General features: G+C 35.1%; 1 protein-coding gene across 5 annotated transcripts; it reads right to left on the minus strand.

Annotated features, from left to right (window-relative positions):
* Positions 1-64: 64 nt before the first annotated feature.
* On the minus strand, positions 65-27,581 carry rgs14a (regulator of G protein signaling 14a). Of its 5 annotated transcripts, none has more exons than XM_073921208.1 (14): positions 27,521-27,574; positions 23,124-23,145; positions 20,755-20,921; positions 19,419-19,511; positions 17,052-17,195; positions 14,458-14,625; positions 14,041-14,119; positions 10,136-10,239; positions 9,584-9,799; positions 7,087-7,160; positions 5,338-5,464; positions 5,150-5,225; positions 1,363-1,437; positions 65-1,225 (listed from the first exon to the last, which is right to left on the minus strand). In XM_073921208.1, exons 5-14 carry the CDS (start codon positions 17,193-17,195, stop codon positions 1,086-1,088), a joined length of 1,203 nt encoding a protein of 400 aa, XP_073777309.1. In that variant the 5' UTR covers positions 19,419-19,511; positions 20,755-20,921; positions 23,124-23,145; positions 27,521-27,574; the 3' UTR covers positions 65-1,085.
* Between the last annotated feature and the right edge of the window lie 282 nt (positions 27,582-27,863).

A 27,863-nucleotide genomic window follows, 5' to 3' on the forward strand; every position in this document is an offset into this window, starting at 1 on the left:
TATTTTTATAAATGTTATAAATGTTGAGAATGTTCATGAATTCACTCAATCTTGCAATAATGGATGTGTTCTGGTTGTTTTATTGTCAAGTGGATGCTTTCATTCGACAGAAACAACCAAACACTGCACTAAAAAATGTCAATAAATAAATAAGAAAGGAGCAGAATCAAAATAAGAGTCCTGCTGATTAATAATGACACCCTGCAGAGTGTAAACGAGAGAAGATTGATGTTTAGATCTGCGTTCGCCTCCTCTCATATCAGATTGAGTTTCACCACATGAAGTAAAGAGTGCAAAAAAATTGACATGCATCACACACACACACACACACTCTGTGCACATTCCCCACATCAGCCTCTTTAATCAGTCACTCTGAGCAAAACACCCCATATAAAGTCACTCAAATGTGTTTCCAAATCAAACATGTGCTGGAAAATACAAGCTAAACTTCATATGGCACACAACAACAACCTGATATGAAAATAAATAGTCTTTTTTTATCAGGGAAAATGTAGTTTGAGCTGTTTTTGCTTTGTTTTTAATTTATTTAAAGGGGCAGTTCATGCAAAATTTTAATTTTATAATTTCACAAAAGTAAACACTTGTGAATTTCATGTTGAACACAAAAGAAGATATTTTGAAGAATGTTGGAAAAAAGAAGTCGATGACTTTTAGAGCAAGAACAAAAATACCATTGAAGTCAATGGCAGAATATCTTCATTTGCATTCAACAGAGGAAGGAAACTGAGGAAATGATGACTGAGTACTCATTTTTGGGTGTACTGTCCCTTTAAGACAATCCTCCATCATTCATCTGTGCATTTACAAGAGCTCTGTACTGAAATATACACAATATACACACACTCTGAGGGTTAACAATCTGTACTGTCATACACACACACAAACACACACATTCACACACAGAAACACACTTACTTCCACAACACCCTTACACAAACACTCACTATCACATGCAGACACACACACACACAAACCAAAACACACAAGTATACTCTGGCAAACACTTCACTCACACACGCTGAAGCAGTGTCAAGCTTCACTCCTGCAGTCTGTGTGTGTGTGTGTTATAGTGCGCACTCCTGGTCCTCCGCTCCTCCTGCTGGCAGCTGCAGGAACTGCGGGATCTCCAGCTGCTCTTTAGTGAGTAACCCACGCTGATCATCAGCACGACTGCACTGCGCTCGATTCAGCAGCTCCACCAGACCTGACGACACACACAACACAACACTCAATCTACTACACAACACTACCAAAACTAAAACTAAAGGCATCTGAACTCAAAGGTTGCTCTCAGAGTGAACACTAGAGTGAGGGTTCTAGTATGATTATTGTGAGTTTTACCGTCCACGTCCTGATGTTTTCTGCCTCGGCTGTTTGCTCTGGCTGATGGTGAAGAGGTCTGAATCTCCAGAGCAGCTGAAACACACACACATTAGTATTATTAGTGTGATTTATAATTTAATACAGACATTGCATAAGCTACAAGTGGTTAACAGCAGGATATGAATCGCTTGAAGAAGAAATTGCAGCAGTTTCAGAGGATAATTATTCATCATTCATAGTTAAATCTCAAATATTTAATGCAATATTGCATCTGTAAAGACTGAAAAATTAGCATTAATTAATGTTAATGTTTATTTACTGTAATCTTACCAAACATTAATAGTCACAAATACTGTAAGAAATGTGTTGGGTTGCCAAGTCTGCAAGTTCCCCACACAAATTGCCCTTGTTTTACTGCCTGCCCTTTTTTAACTGATGTCTCTAAAGTGTGTGTTTCAGTTTGAGCTGAGAATAGCACACAGATAACGTTTTCTGGCGCTCTGAAACTGACCCTGTCAGGCTTTGATCCTAATTGTGGCGTTTTGTTTTATATAATGGCACTTTAAATGTCACTTTAAATGCAAATTACATTGAGCTCTTTTCAGAAGAGGGCGGAGCTACAAACGCCTGTCACTTTAAATGCAAATTACATTGAGCTCTTTTCAGAAGAGGGCGGAGCTACAAATGCCTGTCACTTTAAATGCTAATTAAATTGAGCTCTTTCCTGAAGAGGGCGGAGCTACAAACGCCTGTCACTTTAAATGCAAATTAAATTGAGCTCTTTACAGAAGAGGGCGGAGCTACAAACGCCTGTCACTTTAAATGCAAATTAAATTGAGCTCTTTACAGAAGAGGGCGGAGCTACAAACGCCTGTCACTTTAAATGCAAATTAAATTGAGCTCTTTACAGAAGAGGGCGGAGCTACAAACGCCTGTCACTTTAAATGCAAATTAAATTGAGCTCTTTTCAGAAGAGGGCGGAGCTACAAACGCCTGTCACTTTAAATGCAAATTAAATTGAGCTCTTTTCAGAAGAGGGCGGAGCTACAAATGCCAGTTACTTTAAATGCAAATTAAATTGAGCTCTTTACAGAAGAGGGCGGAGCTACAAACGCCTGTCACTTTAAATGCAAATTAAATTGAGCTCTTTTCAGAAGAGGGCGGAGCTACAAATGCCAGTTACTTTAAATGCAAATTAAATTGAGCTCTTTACAGAAGAGGGCGGAGCTACAAACGCCTGTCACTTTAAATGCAAATTAAATTGAGCTCTTTTCAGAAGAGGGCGGAGCTACAAACGCCTGTCACTTTAAATGCAAATTAAATTAAGCTCTTTTCGGAAGAGGGCGGAGCTACAAACGCCTGTCACTTTAAATGCAAATTAAATTGAGCTCTTTCCAGAAGAGGGCGGAGCTACAAACGCCTGTCACTTTAAATGCAAATTAAATTGAGCTCTTTTCAGAAGAGGGCGGAGCTACAAATGCCTTTTCAGAAGAGGGCGGAGCTACAAACGCCTGTCACTTTAAATGCAAATTAAATTGAGCTCTTTTCAGAAGAGGGCGGAGCTACAAACGCCTGTGTGTTAGTATAGTGGCAGATTCAAAAACAAGACTAACTTCTTATGCTAATGAGGGAGAGATGATCACTAGTGGGCGGGGCTTTACCCCTCTGATGACACGTACGAAGGGAGAATGTCCATCAGTCTGCTGACTGTATTGTTGTGTGTGTGGGTCTGGTGGAGCTGCTGTCTCCTGCACAGTGCAGTCAGGCTGATGATCAGTGCATTGTTGTGCGTGTCTGTGCCATTATATAAAATAAAATACAATTAGATTATATTTTTTATGATCACATTAAAATATTTTGCTCTACCAAACTTATGTTTTAAAAACGATTCAGGATCATTGGCAGGACCGAAGTAGTTGCATGCAACAAAAGCATATAATCTACAGTTTAACTACCATCTTAAACGTTTACTTTAGACTTATTAAAATATATTTAAATTTAAATTAAATGTTACATTTAAATTACTTTCAATTGCAAGATTACAGCGTTTAACAAATGTTATTGATAACACTTTAAATTAGGACCCAATTCACAGTGTTAAACCATTACCGAACACTACTAGCTTAATAAAGTACTAATTCGCTGTCTATTAATAGTTAGGAAGGTAGAAGTTGGGTTTAGGTTTTGGGTAGTATTAGGGATGCAGTATAAGATCATGCAACTTTATACTAATAAGCAGTTAATATCTTAATAATAGGCAGGTAATAAGCCAGTGGTTAATAGCATGAACTCTGACCTAAAGTGCTACCATCTTATTTTACGACTTTGCAAGATCATGTTGTTTCCTGCATGTAAATGAGCTCTGCTGTGATTGGCTGATTTCTGTGCATGTTAATGAGTTTGACCGTTTCTGAATGAGTTGTGGTTTGAGCGCTGCATCTGAACACAGAGCGTGAAACACTGCAGTGACAGCAGAGAAACAACAGCAGCAACACGAGCCGACAGCAGAGAAGAGCAGCACTGCACAACTGCACTACAAGAAATACAACAGCATTTATCATCTTAAGTCTAACTCTCTCTCATGTTAAAATGTGTTAAGCTTATGCATTTAGTTTCTGCTTCAAAGAATGATCCAGTTCATATTTAGTTCAAATTTATTTCATTTATAAATGAGGCACAATTTATATTGACATACTAAAGCAACATCTGAGCAACTATTGTGCGTATAATTTACTTGCATATATGTATATTTATTATAATTATTCATAACTTTATAACAGTACATTTAACTATTTGCTGTATTTTTTCATTTCTTTTCTAATATTAAAAATGTAAATAAAATATTAAACATTACAGAACTTTAATACATTCACATTAAACACAAATAATGCAACCATTATTAATGTCTTACTTTATAAATATTATTAATTAATTTCAAATAAATATTAATAATATTCTATACTTCATAATAGTAAACATAACTTTAGTGCAACAAATTAAGTATGATAAATAGTAAATAAACATCTAAACAGCAGAACAAAAAACTATATTAATAATAATAATAATTTAAAACATTTAGCAAGTTGTATTTTATCATAACATTTCTTATATTACAAATGTAATCGAAAAATTAATCATCTTTAATGCATTCATGTTAAATAAAAAAGATATCTATTAATAATTTCTTATTATACTAGTAGTATTTAATTTCAAATAAACTGACTGAGAATTATGCATATAATTATGTACATTTATTTATAATTATAGACATTATATATTTTACAATTGTAAGCATAAACTTAGTATTACAAACTAATATTAAATGTAAAATATATATATATATATATATATATATATATATATATATATATATATATATATATATATAAATACATATATAAATACACAACTAAAAAGCAGAGCTAAAAAGAATCTATAATAATAATAATAATAATAATAATAATTAAACAATAATAATAATAATAATAATAATAAAACAACATTTAAAAAAATAATAATAATAAAACAACAACAATAATAATAATAAAACAACAATAAAAAATAATAATAAAACAACAATAACAATAATAATAACAATAATAATAATAATTTAGCAAATGTTGTAATTTTTCATAACTTTTCTATTATTACAAAAGTAAACAAAATATTTTTAAAAAGTATAATGTTTTAATTCATGCTAAATAATAAAAAAGAGATATATTAACTAATCATTTCTTATTTTAATATTATTATTTAATTTCTAATAATCTGGCTCTGGCTACTAATAACACACACACACACACACCTCTGTCCAAGCGCACTGTTTTGTTGGCGAGACGAAACACACTGGTGCTCATGTTCAGAGCATCGTTTGAGCCACTCTGGAACACAAACAATATTTAAAAAGAGATGAATGTTGATTATGTATTTGAGTATCTTTACAGCATTGCTGATGTGTGTGATTGAAGCAGAAGGTGTTGTGTATCTGCGCACCAGAGAGAGCTGCACATCCTGCGGCCGCAGCTGCTGCTTCTCCAGGACGGACGACAGAGCTTCACCAACACTCTTACTGGACTTCGCTATGATGCCGATCGTCCTTCCTAAAAATGCTATCTCCAGCCTGCATACAGAGACAGACAGAAGGACACACGCACGCGCACACGCACACACACACACACACACACACACACACACACACACACACACACACACACACACACACACACACACACACACACACACACAGTATATATGAATTTAAGTCTTGCTTCCCAGATTTAAGGCCACTTTAAAAGGGAAAGTTCACCCAAAAAACTAAAACTGCTGCAATTTACTCTTGTTTCAAACCTGTTTGAGTTTCTTTCTTCTGTTGAACACAAAAGAAGATATTTTGAAGAATGCTGGAAACCTGTAACCACTGACATCTGTAGCATTAGTTTTTGCTATACTATGGATGTCGATGGATTTCAGCTTTCTTTAAAATATCACCTGCAGGAGAGTAAATTTCCATTTTTGAATGAACTTTACTTTTAAAGGCCTTAAAGATGCTGTGTTTCAGATTTTGACTCTTCTACAGCTTAAAAGCGCCATAATATGTGTGCAGATATTCAGAGACATGCTCAGTGGACATTCTTGTTTGTCTGGAAAACAATGCTGAAGTCAGATATTCTGCTTTGAACATGTGCGTTACGTGCCGGAATGATTGTCTTTGTTTTGGTTCTTTTAACCCGCCCACTGCCAGTTTAGCCAATTATATTTCAGCACTCGGGTTGCCAGATAGTGGAAAACAGCACATTTCATTCATTTATTCATTCATAAAGGCTCTGAAAGCATGCGTCCGTGACTGAAATGTGACCTCCAGTGGACAGTAGCAGACTCCGAAATGAGAGTTCCACATGAGGTTATTAATTAGAAAATAATGTAAATATTATGAGTGTAAACATTAGGTGAGCAGGTTACTCAAGTGTCCTAACAACACACTACATGATGAGATATGCAGTGATTAGGCTGTTTGCACCAGACGAAACACGACAGCAATGTAAATACAGCCATTCAGAAGCACAGAATAGTGCACTCCTGCACTCCAGTCAAGCTTTATAATCTAACACATTAAACCTCTTGAACATGATTATTTGTAGATGCTGAATCACTGATATGTGTTGGTTTGCACTGAGTCTCAGATCTAAAGCTCAATTTCAGACATTTCATTTTATTGTCCAGATCTGAGCTGAACTCTCTGCTGCTGCTTTCAGTAGTATGGCAATAAGTGTCATGCAAAACAGCATTCAGACTCACACTATTAGCATTAAACACTGAATAAAGCACATGAGCTGTAGCTGAGCTGATCATTGTGCAGCTGTGAGAAATAGAAACTATTTTTTAAATATAAATTTCAGGTGTTGGTTAGAACAAAAACTTATTTTAATATGGAAAATGTATATAGAACATGATTTAAGGCTTGATTGTCAGACTTGCTTCTCAATCTGGCAACCTGCACTTGCGTTTGTTTTGATCCAGGAGTGCAATACCTAGTTTAACCACTGGGTGTCAAACTTACATACTGCACCTTTAACCCATAGGAGAGAGAGAGAGAGAGAGAGAGAGAGAGAGAGAGAGAGAGAGAGAGAGAGAGAGAGAGAGAGAGAGAGAGAGAGAGAGAGAGAGAGAGAGAGAGAGAGAGAGAGAGAGAGAGAGAGAGAGAGAGAGAGAGAGAGAGAGAGAGAGAGAGAGAAAAAGACTCACGCAAAAGTGATTTTGAGCTCCAGGCTGAGCTGCTGATCTCCAAACATTGAACAGTCCTGATCCAGAGACAGAGGCTGACACAAACACAAACACACACTCTTTTCATAAATACTCATATAAAAATCAATAACCTTTCATAAAACTTTTGTACCAAGACAACTCGTATATATGTGTTTTATTTGTACCAATAAAAACAGTAGTGTGGAGATTGTTGAATCTCCAGAGAACCACTTGCACACACTCAAAAGCCAAATAAACAGCTGCAAAGACATTCTATAGTCATTTTAAATGTGTTCCCATTCACAAAACAAAACAACAGTACTCAGATGCTCTCATGCCTAAAGTCATCATTTCACATGTACAGAAATCAGCAGAGCTCAATTCACTGCTTATATTTTGGGGAAAGAAATGTGCACCTTACAAAAAATGAAATGATTAAATGCTGGTATCTTATGTTAAAAGTGTTACAGTGTTTCACATGCCACAGGGCTCAGTTTTGGGCCCGATTTTATTTCCTTTATTTATGCTTTATAAATATTCCAAGCATTACAAGATTCCTCTTTGCATATTCACATAGATGACACTTAATTATACGTGCTAAACAAACCTGGCATGTTATTCCTGATCCAGCTTATTAGCTTGTGTGAATGGCAGATGGGTAAAACATGAGACGGGTGAAACATTGATCATTCAACGATAACAAAACTCAAGTAATACATTGATCTACAAGCAAGTATAATGGGCTGAATAATTAATTGAATTTGCAATGTGTGCATGTGTATGTGTGTGTGTGTGTGTGTGTGTCATGATTGACCAATCAGAATCTAGTATTCCTAAAATATAATATAATATAATATAATATAATATAAAAAACATATCAAATAAAAATATAATAAAATATAATATAATAAAAAATATAATAAAATATAATATACTTTATTAACATAAAAAATAAAACATAACAAAATAAATAAAAATATAATAAAATATAATATACTTTAATAACATAAAAAATAAAACATAACAAAATAAATAAAAATATAATAAAATATAAAATAGTATAATAAATAAAAAATACAATAAAAAATTATATAAAAATAAAAATGATATCAAATAAAAAATATAATATAATAAAAAATAATAAAATATAACATAATATAATATACTTTAACAAAATAAAATAAAATATAATAAAATAAAAAATATATAATAAAAACATAATATTATATAATATAATAAATAAAAAATATAATAAAAATATCAAAAATAAAAAATATAATATAAATTATTTTTATCATAAATAAATTAAACAATGCATATTAAAAGGTCGTTTGAGTTTCTTTCTCCAGTAGAACACAAATGAAGATATTTTAAAAACTGCTGCAAACCTTAAAATATAAATATACATTTTTCCCACAATGGTAGACAATGGATACCGGTTTCCAACATTCTTCAAAATATATTTTTTATGTTTAACATAAATAAATAAATTAAAAAAAAAAAAATAAATAAATAAATAAATAAATAAATAAATAAAATAAAATAAAAAATGCACATTAGGGGAGTTTAAACCTTGACTCCCATAGCATACAGTATATTTTCCTACTATGCAAGTTAATGGTTACTGGTTTCCACCATTCTTCAAAATATCTTCTTTTGTCTTCAACACAAGAAAAAAAACACTTGACGATGACAGAATTTTCACTCTTGGGTAACCAATCAAGCAAACAAACAAACAAACAAACGCAAAACTGATAAAAATATCACAATAGAAGGTTAATATTGCTCAAATGGAAGGGAAATCCTCTGTTTTTACACCACTTGACCTTTTACTGCACTTGACCTTAAAGAAAAAAATTGGGAAAAAACCCGATATATTATAGGAGGATTTACTGATATGTTTTATCTTACTTGGCAACCTGTTTTAGATAACAAAGAAGATGGACCCTTCAGTTATTTTACAAGTATAGAAATATCCCTAATTTCTGCCTTTCATTCTCATAATTCCTTTTGTATAATATTATTTATTTATATTTTATTCTAATATTATACATATTTATTATAGAACCTAAAGTCATATAAGTGCGACGAGTTTTGTTTGTTTGTTTGTGGTCTAAAAAAAGAAACTGTAATGCATGTTTTATATGAAATGTATTATCAGAATTTTATTAATAGCAATAAATTAACTCTGGTTTCATTTTAATTAAAGATGTTTACTGAATTCATATGCACTCCAGTCAAAAAAACCTTTGTTGCTCCATCTTTTTCACTATCATATCTCATAATATAACTTCAAACAGTCCAATAAAGGCAGAGCAAACCATCACAAGTAAAGGAGTAGGGGTGAAATCAGCAAATGTGCACAACTAAACATAACATGTGTAAACTGTACATGAATTTGAGCATTATTAATAAATTATACTAAATCAAATTATGGCTCTTACATCTTCAATCAAACACACTTTTCAACAAAACAATCTTAGTCTTAATGTCTGACCTTGTCTTTTCCCCGCAGGTATAGCAGGACGTCCCGCAGAGGAAAGGCTCTTTTCTCACACAGGCTGCTGATCATGTCTCTGAGGCTCAGACCGGCTCTGGCTGACACCAGGCTGGCTGTCCCGTCCGGCAGGTATACGCAGCAGTATTTATCGGCTGTTGGAGATCCAGAACTCAAGGCCTCGGGATCCGAGACGGCAACACTGCAGCGCCCGTTCTAATGCAACAACAACAACACATCAGCATTTAGCACCACTGACTACTGTAGTGATCATTCACACTCCAGACTAGGCATGGGCATCGGTTTCAAGGTTTACCGCAGTTTGGAAAAGATAACAATAACAAAAGATAACGATACCACTGATAAAAAGTCTTTCAATTTGATCAAAAATAAATATTTAAAAATAAGAATCCCTTTTTAATATTATGCCAACAACATTTCCTAAATATAAACGTTCTCCAATATCATTTATAAATATCTACTGTAGTTATTACACAAGTTACAAATTGGTTTCTCTTCCCCTTTCAATAAATATGTGCTTTGATGATTTACCTCCGCTCTGCCGGATCCAGACACCAACTCCAGACTGCTGTTAGACTTCACCGAGATCTGAGACTCCTTACGAGATACTGCCATGCGCTCAAATGACTGATCCGCTGAAAACACACACAAATACACACACACACACACACTGTTAATCTAATTCATGATCAATAGCTGAAAACAGAAGGAAAATAAAAGCTAGTGCGTCTGTTGTGCTTTTCCAGATATTATCCTTCATGTAGTGTCTATTTAGATGCTTGTGAATGTAAAAGGATCCTATAGTGAAGTGTGTTTGGGAATTTGCAGTAAGTGGTGGACCAATCACAGCAGACATAGGCATATGACCAAATAGAGTAGATCAAAAAAGCTGGATCTGACCAATTAGAGTGGAGTAGAGCTAGATCTGACCAATTGGAGCAGAGTAAGGCTAGATCTGACCAATCAAAGAAGAGTAAGGCTAGATCTGACCAATTGGGGCAGAGTAAAGCCAGATCTGACCAATCAAAGCAGAGTAAAGCCAGATCTGACCAATCAAAGCAGAGTAGCAGAGTAAAGCCAGATCTGACCAATCAAAGCAGAGTAAAACCAGATCTGACCAATTGGGACAGAGTGGTACCACATGTGACCAATCAGAGTAGCGTCAGATCTGACCAATAAGAGCAAAGAACAGGTAAATCTGACCAATCGTAGCAAGGTAGAACCAAGTTTGAACAATTAAAGCATTGTAGATTCAGATCTGACCAATCAGAGCACCGCAGGGCTAGATCTGACCAACCAAAGCACAGTAAACCCAGATCTGATCTATCAGAGTAGCTTTAGATCTGACTAATAAGACCAAAGAAGAGCCAGATCTGACCAATCGGAGCAACGCAGAGCTAGATCTGATCAATCAGAGAATAGAAAATCAAAACAACTAATCAGAGCATGGTAGAATCAAGTCTGATCAATTAAAGCATAATAGATCCAAATCAGACCAATCAGAGAACAATATAGTCCAATCTGACTAATCAGGGCACAGTAAGCCAGATCTAACCAATCACAGCACAGCAAGGCTAGATCTGACCAATCAAGGCACGGTAAACCTAGATCTGACCTTTCAGAGAGGCTTCAGATCTCTGACCTGTAAGAGCAGAGAAGAATCAGATCTGACGAATAAGAGCAATGTAGAGACAAATCAGAGCACAGTAAATCAGAACGACCAATCAGAGCAAGGTAGAACAGAGTCTGAACAATTAAAGCATAGTAGATACAGATCAGACCAATTAGAGAAGAGTAAAGTGAAATCTGGCCAATCAGAGCAGAGCAGCTTCTCTAAATTAAGAGGTTTAGAAAGATCCTTGGACCAGCTGCTTCAGACACTATGAATAGAGCGGATGCTGCTATATTGGGCCAGGAGATCTCTCTCTAGCTCTTTTTATTTTATTTTTTCTATTAATTTTAAGGGTTTCTGACACTATTGGGTTTAAACTCATAGTACAAAAAAAACCTACCAAATATTAATTTCAAACACTCCAATTAAAAAAAAAAAGACTACACAATGGTGTAACTTTTCTTCTCTTCTCTTCTCTTCTTTTTAGGGGGGAAATACCGTCCAGCCTACTGTATATGAGAAAGCAGAAGTGTTTTAGGACTCTGGATGGATGTAACTATTGTTGATTGAGCTCATGTCCATGTGTTGTACCATCAGTCCATATATTGATTATTGTGACAAGCCTAGAAAACCCGAGTGTTTACAGCACCTAATTCTGTCTTTTCATGAAGTGTGTGTGTGTGTGTGTGTGTGTGTGTGTGTGTGTGTTTGTGTGTGCGTGTTTGTGTGTGTGTGTGTGTGTGTAGGAGATATCACTTTTATGTTTGTTGAATTTTGTATGCATGAGCAGTTTTGAGCAGCCAGTGTCAGATACACAGATCAGATCTCAGCATCAGCATGAAACTCGATGCAGCTTCCTCATTTTTTAAGGTCTTAACAATAGTTACATCCATCCAGAGTCCTAAAGCACTTCTGTTTTCTCATATGGGCTGGATGGTATTACCCTCCTAAAAAAGAAAAGAAGAAAAGAGAAGTTACACCATTGGGACATGAGCTCAATCATTTCTTGTGATATAATATACAGTTGAAGTAAGAATTATTAGCCCCCACTGAATTATCAGACACCCTGTTTATTTTTTCTGTTTAATGGAGAACAGATGTTCTAATCATAATAGTTTTAATAACTAATTTCTAATAATGGATTCATTTTCTCTTTGCCATGATGACAGCACATAATATAAGACTAGATATTCTTCAAGACACTTATATACAGCTTAAAGTGACATTTAAAGGCCTAACTAGGTTAATTAGGGTAACTAGCAGGTTAGGGTAATTAGGCTATTGTATAATTAGGCTAAGTTATTGTATAATGATGGTTTGTTCTGTTGACTATCGAAAAAAGTATATTGCTAAAAGGGGCTAATAATATTGACCTAAAAATGGTATTTAAAAAATTAAAAACTGCTTTTATTCTAGCCGAAATAAAGCAAATAAGACTTTCTCAAGAAGAACAAATATTATCAGACATACTGTAAAAATTTCCTGAATCTGTTCAACATCCTTTAGGAAATATGTTGGTCCCACTTTATATTAAGTGGCCTTAACTAACATGTACTTACACAGGAATTAATAGTTTGTTATAATGTACTTAATGTATAAATACATGTATCTACTGTGTACTTTGGCTTGATTAAATACATGCATGTAAATACATCAGTAATTAACTTTTGTAATTGCATTTGTAAATACACTGCTGACCATCCCTTACACCTTAACCCACCCTTTAACCTACCCACACCACCAAACCGGTCCATAACCCAACCTCTATCCCAACTCAAAAGCACCACAAGTGTTCTCAAATACATTATAAACACAGTAAGTACACTGTTTTTTTTTTTTTTTTGTTGATGTAAGTACATAGTAGTTGAGGACACTTAATATAAAGTGGGACCGATATTTTTAAGGAGGAGGAAAAATTCAAAGGGGATGAATAATTCTGACTTCAACTGTATATCGCCTATACTGTATATAAAAACCAAATCTGGCAACTTTTCAGCTGATAACAGATCTGGAAGCAGATATCACAGCCTGTTACTCTTCACCCTGCACTTTAATGTTTACATGTATTATTATCTATAGAGTTCAGGAGTTAAACTGAAACTGCTGCACTTCACTGCAGTGTAAATGTCAATGTTGACGTTCAGTTCAGTGTAAAGAAAATGGCACTGCTGATGTATGCGTGTGTGTATGTGTGTGTGTGTGTGTGTGTGTTTCACAGTGAGCAGCAGCAGTGATGTGTGTCTTTGTGTGTATTATACAGTGAGCATTAGCAATGATGTGTGCGAGAATTATAGTGAGCAAAATTAGTGGTGTGTGTGTGCGTGCATTGTCAAGTGAGCATCAGTAGTGGTGTGTGTCTGTGTGTGTATTATACAGTGAGCATTAGCAATGTGTGTGTGTGTGTGTGTGCATTATACTATAAGCAGCATCAGTTGTGTGTATGTGTGTGTGTATGTATTTTACAGTAAGCATCATGTGCACACATTATAAAGTAAGCAGAATTAGTGGTGTGTGTGTGTGTGTGTCTGTGCGCGAATTATAGAGTGAGCAGCAGCAGCAGTATTGTGTGTGTGTGTGTGTGTGTAGATTATAGAGTGAGCAGCAGCAGCAGCAGCGTGTGTGTGTGTGTGTGTGTGTGTGTGTGTGTGTGTGTGTGTGTGTAGATTATAGAGTGAGCAGCAGCAGTAGTGTGTGTGTGTGTGTGTATAATAGAGTGAGCAGCAGCAGCGGTGTGTATCTGTGTATCTGTGTGTGTGTGTGTGTGTGTGTGTGTGTGTGTGTGTAGATCAGACACACTGATAGAGCAGAGCTGAGTCAGATGTACCTCCCCATGAGCCTCTGTTCTCTAACCTCTTCTTCCGGCTGGTCTTGCTGTCTGATGAGGGCACTTTCAGCTCCACGCTCTGCTCCAAACACACGCACATGAGCACACACATAAGGCCTTCTTCTGCTGTGGTCTGTGTGTTTCTCACTCAAAGACACGCCATCATTTTCCCACACTCACAGACTCTACAACACTCCGGGGTGGAAACTATTTGCTAATAACTAGTAAACTGCACCATTAATTTACATAAAAACATCAAGAAACACACTAAACGAACTAAACAATATCTAAACAATAAAACTATATCACAGGTTTTAAAAAATGGTAATAATTTTGACAAATTTAAATAATTTATTTAATTTTCATTCTGAGCCAGAATGTTGACTATTATACCTGCTATGTCTTTAAATGCATCACCTTTCTGTTGCTGGGCGGCGTTGCGCTCTTTTTGGACATCTTGCTCTTGGGCTCCGGGGTCCCGATGCTGGGCAGAGGACGACTCTCCACACAAGCCAGCATGCAGTTCTGGTAGAGCGGAGAGCGAACAAACCTGGTGTAGCTGTCCATCTTCATCAGCTTGAAGATCTGCAAATGATAAACCATTACTGGAAACCACTGGAGACTGTCTTTCAGCATTTACAGACAGAACTCTTTGCTTCAAAATATTATCTTCACACTTTTCTAATTAAAGATTGAGCTTTTTTTTATTTCAGTTTTTATTTCTGTTTATTTGCATAGATGCGTAAATAATTGCATGCATTTAATATTATCCAAAAAAAGGTTTTAACACAGGGTTCATTTATATATATATATATATATATATATATATATATATATATATATATATATATATATATATATATATATATATATATATATACTTGTATATATTAAGAAAAAGGAGTTCTTTTGGATTACGTTTAGATTACTTTTGCAAGTTGTAATTTGTAATCAGTTACTAATCTGCCCATTTCTATATACAACTGAGCTAGCATAACAACACCAATCTAAATGAAATCCAAAAGTTTATATTTTTCACTTGACTGAGTGTAATTAACCGAGTGCAAACTCTAAATATAATCCAAAAGAGCTAACTTTTTTTTAACATTTAATCAAGCGAAAATTACTTTGCATTACAAAAGTAATCTATATGTACTCCAAAACACTCATTTTTCAGGATTGATTAAGTGAAAATAACCCTCATCATCACAAAAGTAATCTATAATTCCAAATGTATTAAAATTCTATTACAGACCACAAATTATCATGTAGTTTGTAATCAGTAACTGATCTACTCAGCTCTATATATAGATAATACATTTTTATTTTTAAGCAAAAATTTGAAAATCACAAAAGTAATCTAAATGTAATCCACAAGCATACATTTTTCACTTGAGTGTAATTAACTCCAAGCCAAAGTAATCTAAATATAATCCCAAAAGCACAAATTTTCCCATTTAATTGAGTAAAAATCACTCTGCATCACAAAAGTAATCTCAATGTAATTCAAAAACACTAGTAATTCATTTACATGAAAGTAACTCTCATCATAACAAAAGTAATCCAAATGTATTCAGATTACATTATCATAAATGTGCTTTCTTAGAAATTACACTGTCTTGATCATATTACAGATGCCAAATTGTCATGTCATTTGTGATCAGTAATTGTGATTAATGACTAGTTGTCTGTATATTTCAAAAGCACTTTTTTATTTGACTGAGCAAGAATATCTGATCACCAAAGTAATCTAAATGTAATCCAATTGTGTTCAGATAACATTATGATAAATGTGTAATCTAAGAAATTTTATTACAGACCACAAAATGTCATGTAATTTGCAATCAGTAACTAATCTGCCCAGCTCTATATACAGTCAACTCATTTTTATATTTAAGCAAAAATTACTAAGCATCACAAAAGTAATCTAAATGTAATCCAAAAGCATACATTTTTCATTTAACTGAGCAAAAATATCTAAATGCAAAAGTAATATAAATGTAATCCAAAAAACTAATTTTCACATTTAAATTAAGCAAAAATGACTCTGCATCACAAAAGTAATCTAAATGTAATCCAAAAGTACTCCTTTCTCATTTGACTGAAGAAAATAATCTAAATGTAATCCAAAAAAACTAACTTTCACTTTTAAGCAAACATTATTTTGCATCACAAAAGTAATCTAAATGTAATCCAAAAGAACTTTTAATTGAGCAAAAATTACTTTGCATCATAAGTAATCTAAATGTCATGCAAAATAACTTTTGCATTGAGATATTTATGCTCGATCAAATGAAAAAGTAATCTAAATGTAATCCAAAAGTACTCCTTTCTCATTTGACTGAAGAAAATAACTCATCATCACAAAAGTAATCTAAACAGATGTAATTTGTAATCAGTAACTAATCTACCCAGCTCTACATAGACAACTTATTTTTACATTTAAGCAAAAATTACTTTGCATCACAAAAGTAATCTAAATGTAATCCAAAATAACTTTTTTTTCATTTGATTGAGCATAAATATCTCAATGCAAAATTAATCTAAATGTAATCCAAAATAACTAACTTTCACTTTTGAGCAAAAATTACTTAGCATTACAAAAGTAGTTCAAATGTAATCCAAAAGTACTCATTTTTAATTAAACAAAAATATCTTAATGCAAAAGTAATCTAAATGTGATCCAAAATAACTAACTTTCCCTTTTGAGCAAAAATTACTAAGCATTACAAAAGTGTATAAATGTAATCCAAAAGTACTCATTTTTTAATTAAGCAAAAATATCTTAATGCAAAAGTAATCTAAATGTAATCCAAATGAACTAACTAAATTAACATCATCACAATGGTAATCTAAACCGATGTAATTTGTAATCAGTGAGTGTAATCTACGCAGCTCTATATACATACAACTCATTTGATGATGTAATTGAGCAAAAATAACTGCGCCATGGCATCCTCACCCTCATGAACATGTGTGATTTTTTTTGTCATGCAGTGTGATTTTTATACCTGTGCCTGAGCTTTATTAAACATGTCAGGCGTGGGCATCTCCAGCTCACGCTCCTCCGTCTGCGCCGTATCGTCGATATTCACCGCATGCAGAGAGCTTTCAGACAGAAACGTGTCGTAGATCAAACGCGCCTCTTTCTTCATCTGATGAACACAGGACATCATTTAGCAGTCATTTTCTCATTGTGAATGAACATTAAAATCATACACAGCACAGATCACACACACACACACACACACACACACACACACACACACACACACTAATCTCCAAAGCTTTAGTGAATATGAAGCTGGACTATTGTTGTGGTAGCCTGTGGTTTTGGAGAAGGACTTCTAATATGATAACACACCTCGTATCTTGTATTTAATCGTGTTCTAGAAATAAATGTTGCTGTTATCTGTCCAATATAAGCATATCAGCACAATGATGATTCAGTGCTGAACTGCGGTTGTCAAAAGTGCATTTTCAGGTTATTATATCACTTGTTTGTGTTATGTGCTTCAATTTGATGGTTGTTAAAACTATAATGGTGTGGTAACTGGATACATCAGTACACCAGATAAAAAGGAAGTGTTTTAGACACATCTTCATACATTTTCATTGAAAGCTACAGAGGTAAGCACTTACACGAAGCCCTTAAAGGGATAGTTCACCCAAAAATTTAAATTCTGTCATTATTATCTCTCGTTTCATGTAGTTGTTTATAATTTGTAAAACACAAAAGAAGATATTTTGAAGAATGCTGGAAACCTGTAACCCCTAGGTCTCAAACTCAATTCCTGGAGGGCCGCAGCTCTGATGATACTGGTGTTATCTATCAGTCAGAAATCAGTCAGTTCGTTGAGAGGTGTGATAGAAATGAGCTAAAACAAAATACTAAGAAAACAGAAGAGATGGAATTTGACCCAAAGTGTAGAGGTGACCATCGTCTACAGGTTGTACATGACCATCCTATCACTGTCAGAAACCTATAAGTACTTGGGCATTTACGTCGACAGTTCTTTCACTTGGAAAACACACATTGAGTGGGTTTGTTCTCGTTTACACCAGAGATTGTATTTTTTGCAGAGGTTGCATCTTTTTGGAGTTAACAAGAAGCTCATGATGTTGTTTTATAAAGCAGTTCTTGAAAGCATTGTCAGGTATGGCATCACAGTGTGGTTTGGCAACCTATCTGTTCAGTGTAAAGCTAAACTGATGCATCTCTTAAAGACAGCATGGAAAATTGTCAATGAATATCTTAATCCTCAAGTTTTATATGAGAACTGTGTCCTCAATCAGGTGGAAAGGATTGTAAACGATCCAACTCATTTTTTGTTTCCACATTATGAACTGCTTCCCTCTGGTAGAAGATATAGAGTCCCAAAGTGTAGGTTAAACCGCTATAAGAGATCCTTTGTACCTGTTCCAGTGGGTTTATTTAATAAGAGTCTATCTTAATTAGTATTATACATTTTGTAATTGTTGTATTTTGTATTGTTTTTTATTGTTTGTTTAATTGAATGTCTGCAGCAATATGGCGATGCCCATGACAAATCTCCTGTCAAGGACAATAAACTTTTACTACTACAGTTTTGCTTCAACCCTAATAAAACACAGCTGATCCAACTAATCAAGCTGTTCAAGACTACTAGATCAGCTGTGTTGTATTGGGTTGGAGCAAAACTGTGCAAAGCCGCGACCCTCCAGGAATTGAGTTTGAGACCTATGCTGTAACCATTGACTTCCATTTGTTTTTCATACTATGGAAATCAATGCTTGCTGGATTTCAGCATTCTTCAAAATATCTTCTTGTGTGTTCACCTGAAGAAGGAAACTCATAAAGGTTTGAAATGACTTGAGGGAGAGTACATTGAGTACATTTTTACTTTAGGGTGAACAATCCTGTTCAAGTCCACCATTCCAGGTCTATACAAAATTTAGCATTTTTACCGACAGTACAGCTACACAAAGCCTATTGCTTTACCGCACGTTTGAGAATAGCAATAATAATAGCCAATTCACTTATAATCTTTATTTTACATCGACAGAATCGTGAGAAAATCTTTATTTAGGCAACAAAAAAAAAATCCTGATTCTCTTTTTAGCCAGAATCGTGCAGCTCTAAGTTGAGGTCATAATTATTCACCCCCTTTGAATTTCGTTTTGTTTTCTTTTTCTTTTTTTTATATTTCCCAAGTGATGTTTAACAGAGCAAGGAAATTTAGACAGTATGCCTGATAATATTTGTTCTCCTGGAGAAAGTCTTATTTGTTATTTCGGATATCAATATTAATTGAAAATAATTTTGGTCAATATTATTAGCCCCTTTAAGCTATATACTTTCGGTAGTCTACAGAACAAACCATCGTTATAAAATATACCTCCTCTAGTCGGCTCGTGGGGATTTTCTTGAACTTCTCGCAGGCTTGATAGAAGAGAATATTCTCAGCACTGACCTCAGATCTGAGAAACTCCTGCAAGACATAAGACAAGAGTTAAAGTGAAGTGAGTTTTTCCTTCAAACAAGCTGAATAATCTGCCAGTGGGGTCAGCAAATTAAACTTGATTTTCCTTTGGACCAACAATTATTTGGTTTGTTTGGGAAAAACTCACTTAATTTTGACACTTTATTTCTGAAAACAGGACACTAATTTCTGCTGGTCTAGAAATGCTTATTAATTTAGGATTTTTAAAAAATATTTAGACTAGAAACAAGACAAAATCTCTTAAATATGAAAAGCATTTTTGGCAGCGTATCATCAGTCGTACATGCTTTTGTGAATCTGCAACGTGCAAACGCAGACAACTACCCTCTGTAACCTGAAATGTTGATCTGTTCAAGCTTGAGTAAAGTCATAATGTCATTATGCAAATGTCAAACAGCAATAAAACATCACTTTGAGAAATAATAGGAGACCCGTCTTTAACAAGCTGCATGACTGTGAATATTAATGCACACTTAAAAAGTTTGCTCTGTCTTCATGTTTCAACTGAGATTACATAAAAGATTGAATTTGAAATGTACATTTTTTTAAAGCACTTTTAATGTGGACCTATTAGGCAGAAATCACTTTTATAAGGGGATTAAACCAAGTTGTGTGTCAGCAGTGTGTGAATATCTCCAGCTTCTATTGGTGAACATGAATTAATTGTATTTGTTTATAACCAGACTGAATCTGCAGTCTGCAGAAGTACTTTGATTGACATTCTTTCTTTGTACGTGTCATCAGAGGGGGACAGCCCTGCCCACATCTCTCCATCTCATTAGCATAAACAGCAGCCCTGAGTGGGAAGCAGCCGTCTGTCCATTAGCCATTCGAGTGTTTGAGCTGCTGAAGATCATGTCAGCATAGACTAAGAGGATTATAGATGTGGAGTTCTAGATGAAGTTCAAATGAACACATGCAGATAACGTTAATCCTGTTTTGAATCTGTCACTATGCTGACTAGACATTTGTAGCTCCGCCTACTCTTGAAAAAGAGCACAAACTCATTTGCATTTAAAGCGACAATGACCAAAACCCCACAATTAGAATCAAAGCACAAAAAGGGTCCGTTTCAGAGCTAGAAAACGTTATCTGTGTGCTATTTACAGCTCAAACTTCACTACACACAGGAAATTTACTTTACATCTGGTAAAAATGGAAATCATAGGTCTCCGTTAAGATCTGTTAAGAAAAAAATATCTGTATTTTAAAGCGATGAAGTAAAACGTACAGTAAAGTACCGCACTCCGACATGGTCTTCAAGCAGGTGTTCGAAACAGACAGCCCAGCTGACCACACGACTGGCCGGACCGTCAGCCGCCTGCGAACCACCTGACCTGCTGGAGCTCTCTGATAGGCTAGAGCTGCTGCCACAGCTGGACAACCTCAGGTTTAGTTCTGTGCACGCAAACACAAAGCAGAGAGATGTTCACACAGTCATGGACAAAGTATTGAAGTATAATTATGATGACAAATTAAACATTTAATATGCCCTCCAAACTGTGAATGAACTTCAAACTGATTTATTTTTTCTAATGTTGGGGTGTTTTTGTTTAAAAAAACTATTTTTTTCTGCTGTTAAAATGGCATTTCAGGAGGGTTAAAAGAGAAGTCTTTCTAAATATTGCCCTATTTATAAATAGAAAAAGAAGACATACGATATCCTGTGCTCCTTGAAGAGCAGAAAAAAAACTTCAACAATATGAGATAAACTAAGAACATGACACACTTTTCCTTGTCTGCCTCAAATAAACTCTGGATAAGAGAAATATTTTTGTGTTACACAATTTAAAAAGCATTTAACAATTCATTTTATAACTTACATGACTTACCGGCCACTTTATTAGGTACACCTATCAACTGCTCATCAACGCAAATTTCTAATCAGCCAATCACATGGCAGCAGCTCACTGCATTTAGGCATGTAGACATGGTCAATACAATCTGCTGCAGTTCAAAGTGAGCATCAGGATGGGGAAGAAAGGGGATTTAAGTAACTTTGAACGTGGCATGGTTGTTGCTGCCAGACGGGCTGCTCTGAGTATTTCAGAAACTGCTGATCTACTGGGATTATCACGCACAACCATCTCTAGGCTTTACAGAGAATGCTCTGACTAAGAAGAAATCTCCAGTGAGCGGCAGTTCTGTGGGCGCAAATGCCTTGTTGATGAGGCCAGAGGTCAAAGGAGAATGGCCAGACTGGTTCCAGCTGATAGAAAGGCAACAGTAACTCAAATAAGCACTCGTTACAACCGAGCTCTGCAGAAGAGCATCTCTGAACACACAACACGTCCAACCACGACCACACCGGGTGCCGCTCCTGTCAGCTAAGAACAGGAAACTGAGGCTATAATTCACACAGACTCACCAAAACTGGACAATAGAAGATTGGAGAAACGTTGCTGCTCTGATGAATCTCCATTTCTGCTCACACATTCAGATGCTCGGCTCACAATTTGGCCTCAACAACATGAAAGCATGGATCATCCTGCCTTGTATCAGCGGTTCAGGCTGGTGGTGGTGGTGTAATGGTGTGGGGGAGATTTTCTTTGGGTCCATTAGTACCAATTGAGCATCAACGCCACAGCCTACCTGAGTATTGCTGCTGACCATGTCCATCCCTTTATGAGCACAGTGTCTCCATCTTCTGATGGCTACTTCCAGCAGGATAACGCAGCATGTCATAAAGCTCAATCATCTCAGACTGGTTTCTTGAACATGACGATGAGTTCACTGTACTCAAATGGCCTCCACAGTCACCAGAGCTCAATCCAATAGAGCAGCTTTGGGATGTGGTGGAACGGGAGATTGTGTGATGCTATCATGTCAATATGGAGCAAAATCTCTGAGGAATATTTACAGTATCTTGCTGAATCTCTGCCATGAAGGATTAAGGCAGTTCTACACTATATTCTCAGAAAGAACGACATGATATCCAGATTAGCAATTAAATACATTTACACTTTTAATATATTAAAAATAGATAATAAATTAATATATTTACAACATTTAATTCATTTACATGATTGAACATAGCCTAACCCATTTACACGTGTCTGTTTTGATACATACATACACATACACATATTTATATATTTCCTATTATTAATTACTCATTTATTTATTACTTTGAAAATAGAATTGAATACAGTATTCTATACATTGTTAACATGCTTTAATATCTAATCAAACCCCTAAATAAGTAAAAAAAAATAAAGTTAATATTTTAAAATAACAAACAAACATCACACATACACTGATTTACAGCACATTTACTTTCAAACATCTACATATTATTTACCTGTTAACAGTGTGTACATTATTAATATACAAACATATATATACACTAGACTTATTGACAGCACCGGTCAACCCAGTATTATTCAAAAGAAGAGTGTGTGTGTGTGTGTGTGTGTGTGTGTGTGTGTGTGTGTGTGTGTGTGTGTGTGTGTGTGTGTGTCTGTGTGTGTCTGTGTGTGTCTGTGTGTGTCTGTGTGTGTCTGTGTGTGTGTGTGTGTGTGAGAGTAAATAAGACAAAGATGTGTAAGATGTGCACACTGTGGTCTCTCTGTCTGACATGATGAAGTAAATGACACTCACCGCCATCAGAAACCGCCTGAGTCTGCAAACACACATACACACACAGTCAGTAAAGCAGGAGGTGTATGGAGGTCTACACAGTACAGCAATCATGAATTAAAGAGGTGTCAGGAAATCACACACAAAAAACAGCTGTGTATTTCTGTGAACCGAACACACACACACACACACTGACAGGAAATGGGTGTGTCTGACGTTATACACAACATTAGACACGGGTCTGACAACACACACACACACTTTTATTGTTACTCAAGAACCTTGTTGCGGGTTTTTCTTCTTTAGCAAGCACTCTATATAAAGACACATCATTGACTATTTAGGTGAAGCTAGGACCTACAGTATAAGTGTATTTGAAAAGATCAAAATGAGGAACACACACTATCTATCTATCTATCTATCTATCTATCTATCTATCTATCTATCTATCTATCTATCTATCTATCTATCTATCTATCTATCTATCTATCTATCTATCTATCTATCTATCTATCTATCTATCTATCTATCTATCTATCTATCTATCTATCTATCTATCTATCTATCTATCTATCTATCTATCTATCTATCTATCTATCTATCTATCTATCTATCTATCTATCTATCTATCTATCTATCTATCTATCTATCTATCTATCTATCTATCTATCTATCTATCTATCTATCTATCTATCTATCTATCTATCTATCTATCTATCTATCTATCTATCTATCTATCTATCTATCTATCTATCTATCTATCTATCTATCTATCTATCTATCTATCTATCTATCTATCTATCTATCTATCTATCTATCTATCTATCTATCTATCTATCTATCTATCTATCTATCTATCTATCTATCTATCTATCTATCTATCTATCTATCTATCTATCTATCTATCTATCTATCTATCTATCTATCTATCCAACCATCCATCCGTCTGCCTGTGTCTGTCTGTCCATTCTTCCATCCATGCATCCATTTGTCTGTCTATCAATATACCATCCGTCTATCTATCTATCTATCTATCTATCTATCTATCTATCTATCTATCTATCTATCTATCTATCTATCTATCTATCTATCTATGTATCTATCTATCTATCTATCTATCTATATATCTATCTATCTATCCATAAATCCATCCATCCGTCTGCCTGTCTGTCTGTCTGTCTGTCCATCCTTCCATCCATCCATCCATTTGTCTGTCTATCAATATACCCATCCGTCTATCTATCTATCCGTCCGTCCGTCTGTCTGTCTATTTATCTATCTACCTATCTATCTACCTATCTACCTATCTATCTATCTATCTATCTATCTATCTATCTATCTATCTATCTGTCTGTCCGTCCGTCCGTCCGTCCGTCCGTCCGTCCATCTGTCAATCAATATATCCGTCCATCCATCTATCTATCTATCCATCTATCTATCTATCTATCTATCTATCTATCTATCTATCTATCTATCTATCTATCTATCTATCTATCTATCTATCTATCTATCTATCTATCTATCTATCTATCTATCTATCTATCTATCTATCTATCTATCTATCTATCTATCTGTCTGTCCGTCCGTCCGTCCATCTGTCAATCAATATATCCGTCCATCCATCTATCTATCTATCTATCTATCTATCTATCTATCTATCTATCTATCTATCTATCTATCTATCTATCTATCTATCTGTCCGTCCGTCCGTCCATCTGTCAATCAATATATCCGTCCATCCATCTATCTATCTATCTATCTATCTATCTATCTATCTATCTATCTATCTATCTATCTATCTATCTATCCGTCCTTCCGTCCGTCTGTCTGTCTATCTATCTATCTATCCATCCATCTGTCCATCTATCTGCCTGTCTGTCTATTAATATATCTGTCCGTCTATCTATCTGTTCATCCTTCCGTCCATCTATCTGCCTGTCCACCCGTCCATCCATCCATCTATCTATCGACACAGTTGGAAAGTAGAAAAACAAGTTATTTTGATTACAGTTTTCAGTAACTCCACAGTCGCCAGAGCTCAATCCAATAGAGCAGCTTTGGGATGTGGTTGGAATGGGAGATTGGCATCATGGATGTGCAGCCGACAAATCTGCAGCAACTGTGTGATGCTATCATGACAATATGGAGCAAAATCTCTGAGGAATATTTCCAGCACCTTGCTGCATCTATGCCACGAAGGATTAAGGCGGTTCTTAAGGCAAAAGGGGTCCAACCCGGTACTAGTAAGGTGTACCTAATAAAGTGGCCGGTGACTATATATCACCCATACATAAAAACAATCGTGCAATATCTCTATAGTATAGTAAATTACTATAGTATACTTTCATGTGGGTGCCAGACAAATTAAAATACATATTTTAGCAGATTTTGCAGTCTCTGTTACTTTTTTGTTTACATTTATTATTATTTATTTAAGATATGCAATGTAAAAAATGACTATAATTAAATGAAATATTATGAGGAATAAAATACTATGTGCTTTTTGGAAGAGTGTACTTGCATTGTGATGCAATTATACTGTCATTATGGCATTTTATAATGGCATAAAACGACGATAATATTGATTATCGCAATGTATCTTGGTGCAATATATCCTACAACCAAAAATAGATATCATGAAAGGTCTAACTGGCATGATTTTGTAGGACTGATAATCTGTATCAATCGAACAGACTATATTATCTGGATTTCTGGACGGTCTACAGTACTCACGTACAGAAATTAATGTATCCAATGTAAATAAATGACACTGCATAGCCTTCGGTGTCTAAAAACCAACATCTTTGATAAAACTTACACACAAATGGTTTAAATACACTTGAAATTTCAGGTATAGGGATTAAAAACAAATCAAAACAGCTAATGCAAAACTTTCACTCTATTAAAGTTTAAACTTCACAGATGGTTACAACTATATTCGCCACTCAAACGTCCTCCTAATGGATGAATAAACCAAAAACTGAACTGACATAGTAAATAATGCACATTTTTGGATTAAACTGTCTCTTTAAGATCATAAACCCACAAATCAAGCATCTCCTAACTAATTCACACCCAAACGAAGCATCATTAGGCCTGAATGGACTCACCATCAGACCCGTGGGCACTGCCAGACTGCTCATTTTCTTGGACATGTCCTCATCAGGTTGGCAGGACTGTGCCCACAGCGAAAGCGACTCTCTAAAACCTCCTCTCAAACAAACACACCGCCTGCTGAGTCTCTTTCTTACAGCTCTGTCACTTCCTGTTTGAAAGGGAAGTCCTGCCATGGCAACACACCGCAAGAGGAACTGTGGTTGCTCTGACTAAAACCTCTTTCTTGAGAGCCAGCAACCTCTGCGTGCTACGAGACCCACACTACGGCCCACCTGACCTTGTGTTTATCCATTTTAATGAATGGAGCAATGAGAAAACTCAATATACCACCAGAGCGGATAACCGCAACAGGTTATAGGAGCCACAGCCTTACTTAACCAGCACCAACCACCAGTTTCACATGGAGACATCAACAACTGGCAGGAGATGTTGAAAGGACACATTCATAGCGCACTAAGAGGAATTAAGCAATCGTTTATAACCATGTGTCATAGTGTGATGTCAAACAGGCAGTGAGAAGTAAATATTACTCTGGAAAATAATAGTAAGAATTAAATATATGATTGCATAATGTATGACAGGTGAAATTATTTTTTAAAATTATATAAATAGTTCATTACATCACAACATGACTCTCGATTGGCTCAACTGAATATTTATTTATTTATTTATTTTTTGGAGAGGAAGTTTAAAATAAAAATATATATGAAAAGTATATTTGAAAATATGAACACAAATATAAAGCACTTTTAATTGAAAATTAATAAATACAAACAAATAAATAAGCAAAACCCAAAACAAAGTACCTACACAGGCGCTTTCCACCTGATTTGGCAACTTCCGGTTCATTATAAGCTCTAAAGTAAACATCTAGAGTAATAAGTAGATAAAAAAACGTATATCTGATTACAATGCTATATTAAATTGATAAAATAGCAAAAACTGAACAATATTAAGCTGCAAAACGAGCTCTGTGTGTGTTTGTAAATGAAACTTAAACAGAACTCGTGTACACCGGAAGTCTCGCACATTCAAATTGCAAATGGCGGTTCATACGAGAAAAATATAGTGGCTTATAATCAATAAATCGAAGACTTCATTGAATAAAACAGACTATTTCAGCGTACACTCACCTGACACTCGCTGGAACGCATCTTCAGCACGCGGCTCTTGTTGAATTTGATCTGTAAAGATGCTCCTCGGGCCAGCCGACAGAAGCTTTGGCTTATAGCTTTTATCGCCACCATAATAACAATAATAATATTGTATACAGTGGACAACACAGAAACTGTAAGATTTACCTTAATCCCGTGATTTTGACGCGCCTCAAATTCAAACAGGTGATATAATCAGCTGACGCACATGCGCAGAGCGCTCAGAGAACGGTTGTTGTTAGAAGGGATACAGCTGCGGTCTTAAGTTGACGACAATTATTTATACTATTTATAAAATTAATCAATAAATTGTATTTTATTAGCGTCGATTCCTACCCCAACCAACGCAGTTATGTAAATAGGGTAATTATACAGAGTACTCATATTATTTATTAAATTACTCATTTGAATTTTAATTAGCGTCTACCCCAACCCTCACAGTAATGTAAAAAAAGACTAACTATACCTATTATTATTCATATTATTTATT

The sequence above is a fragment of the Danio rerio genome, chromosome 14 (genome assembly GCF_049306965.1).
Source record: "Danio rerio strain Tuebingen ecotype United States chromosome 14, GRCz12tu, whole genome shotgun sequence".
NCBI classification, from domain to species: domain Eukaryota; kingdom Metazoa; phylum Chordata; class Actinopteri; order Cypriniformes; family Danionidae; genus Danio; species Danio rerio.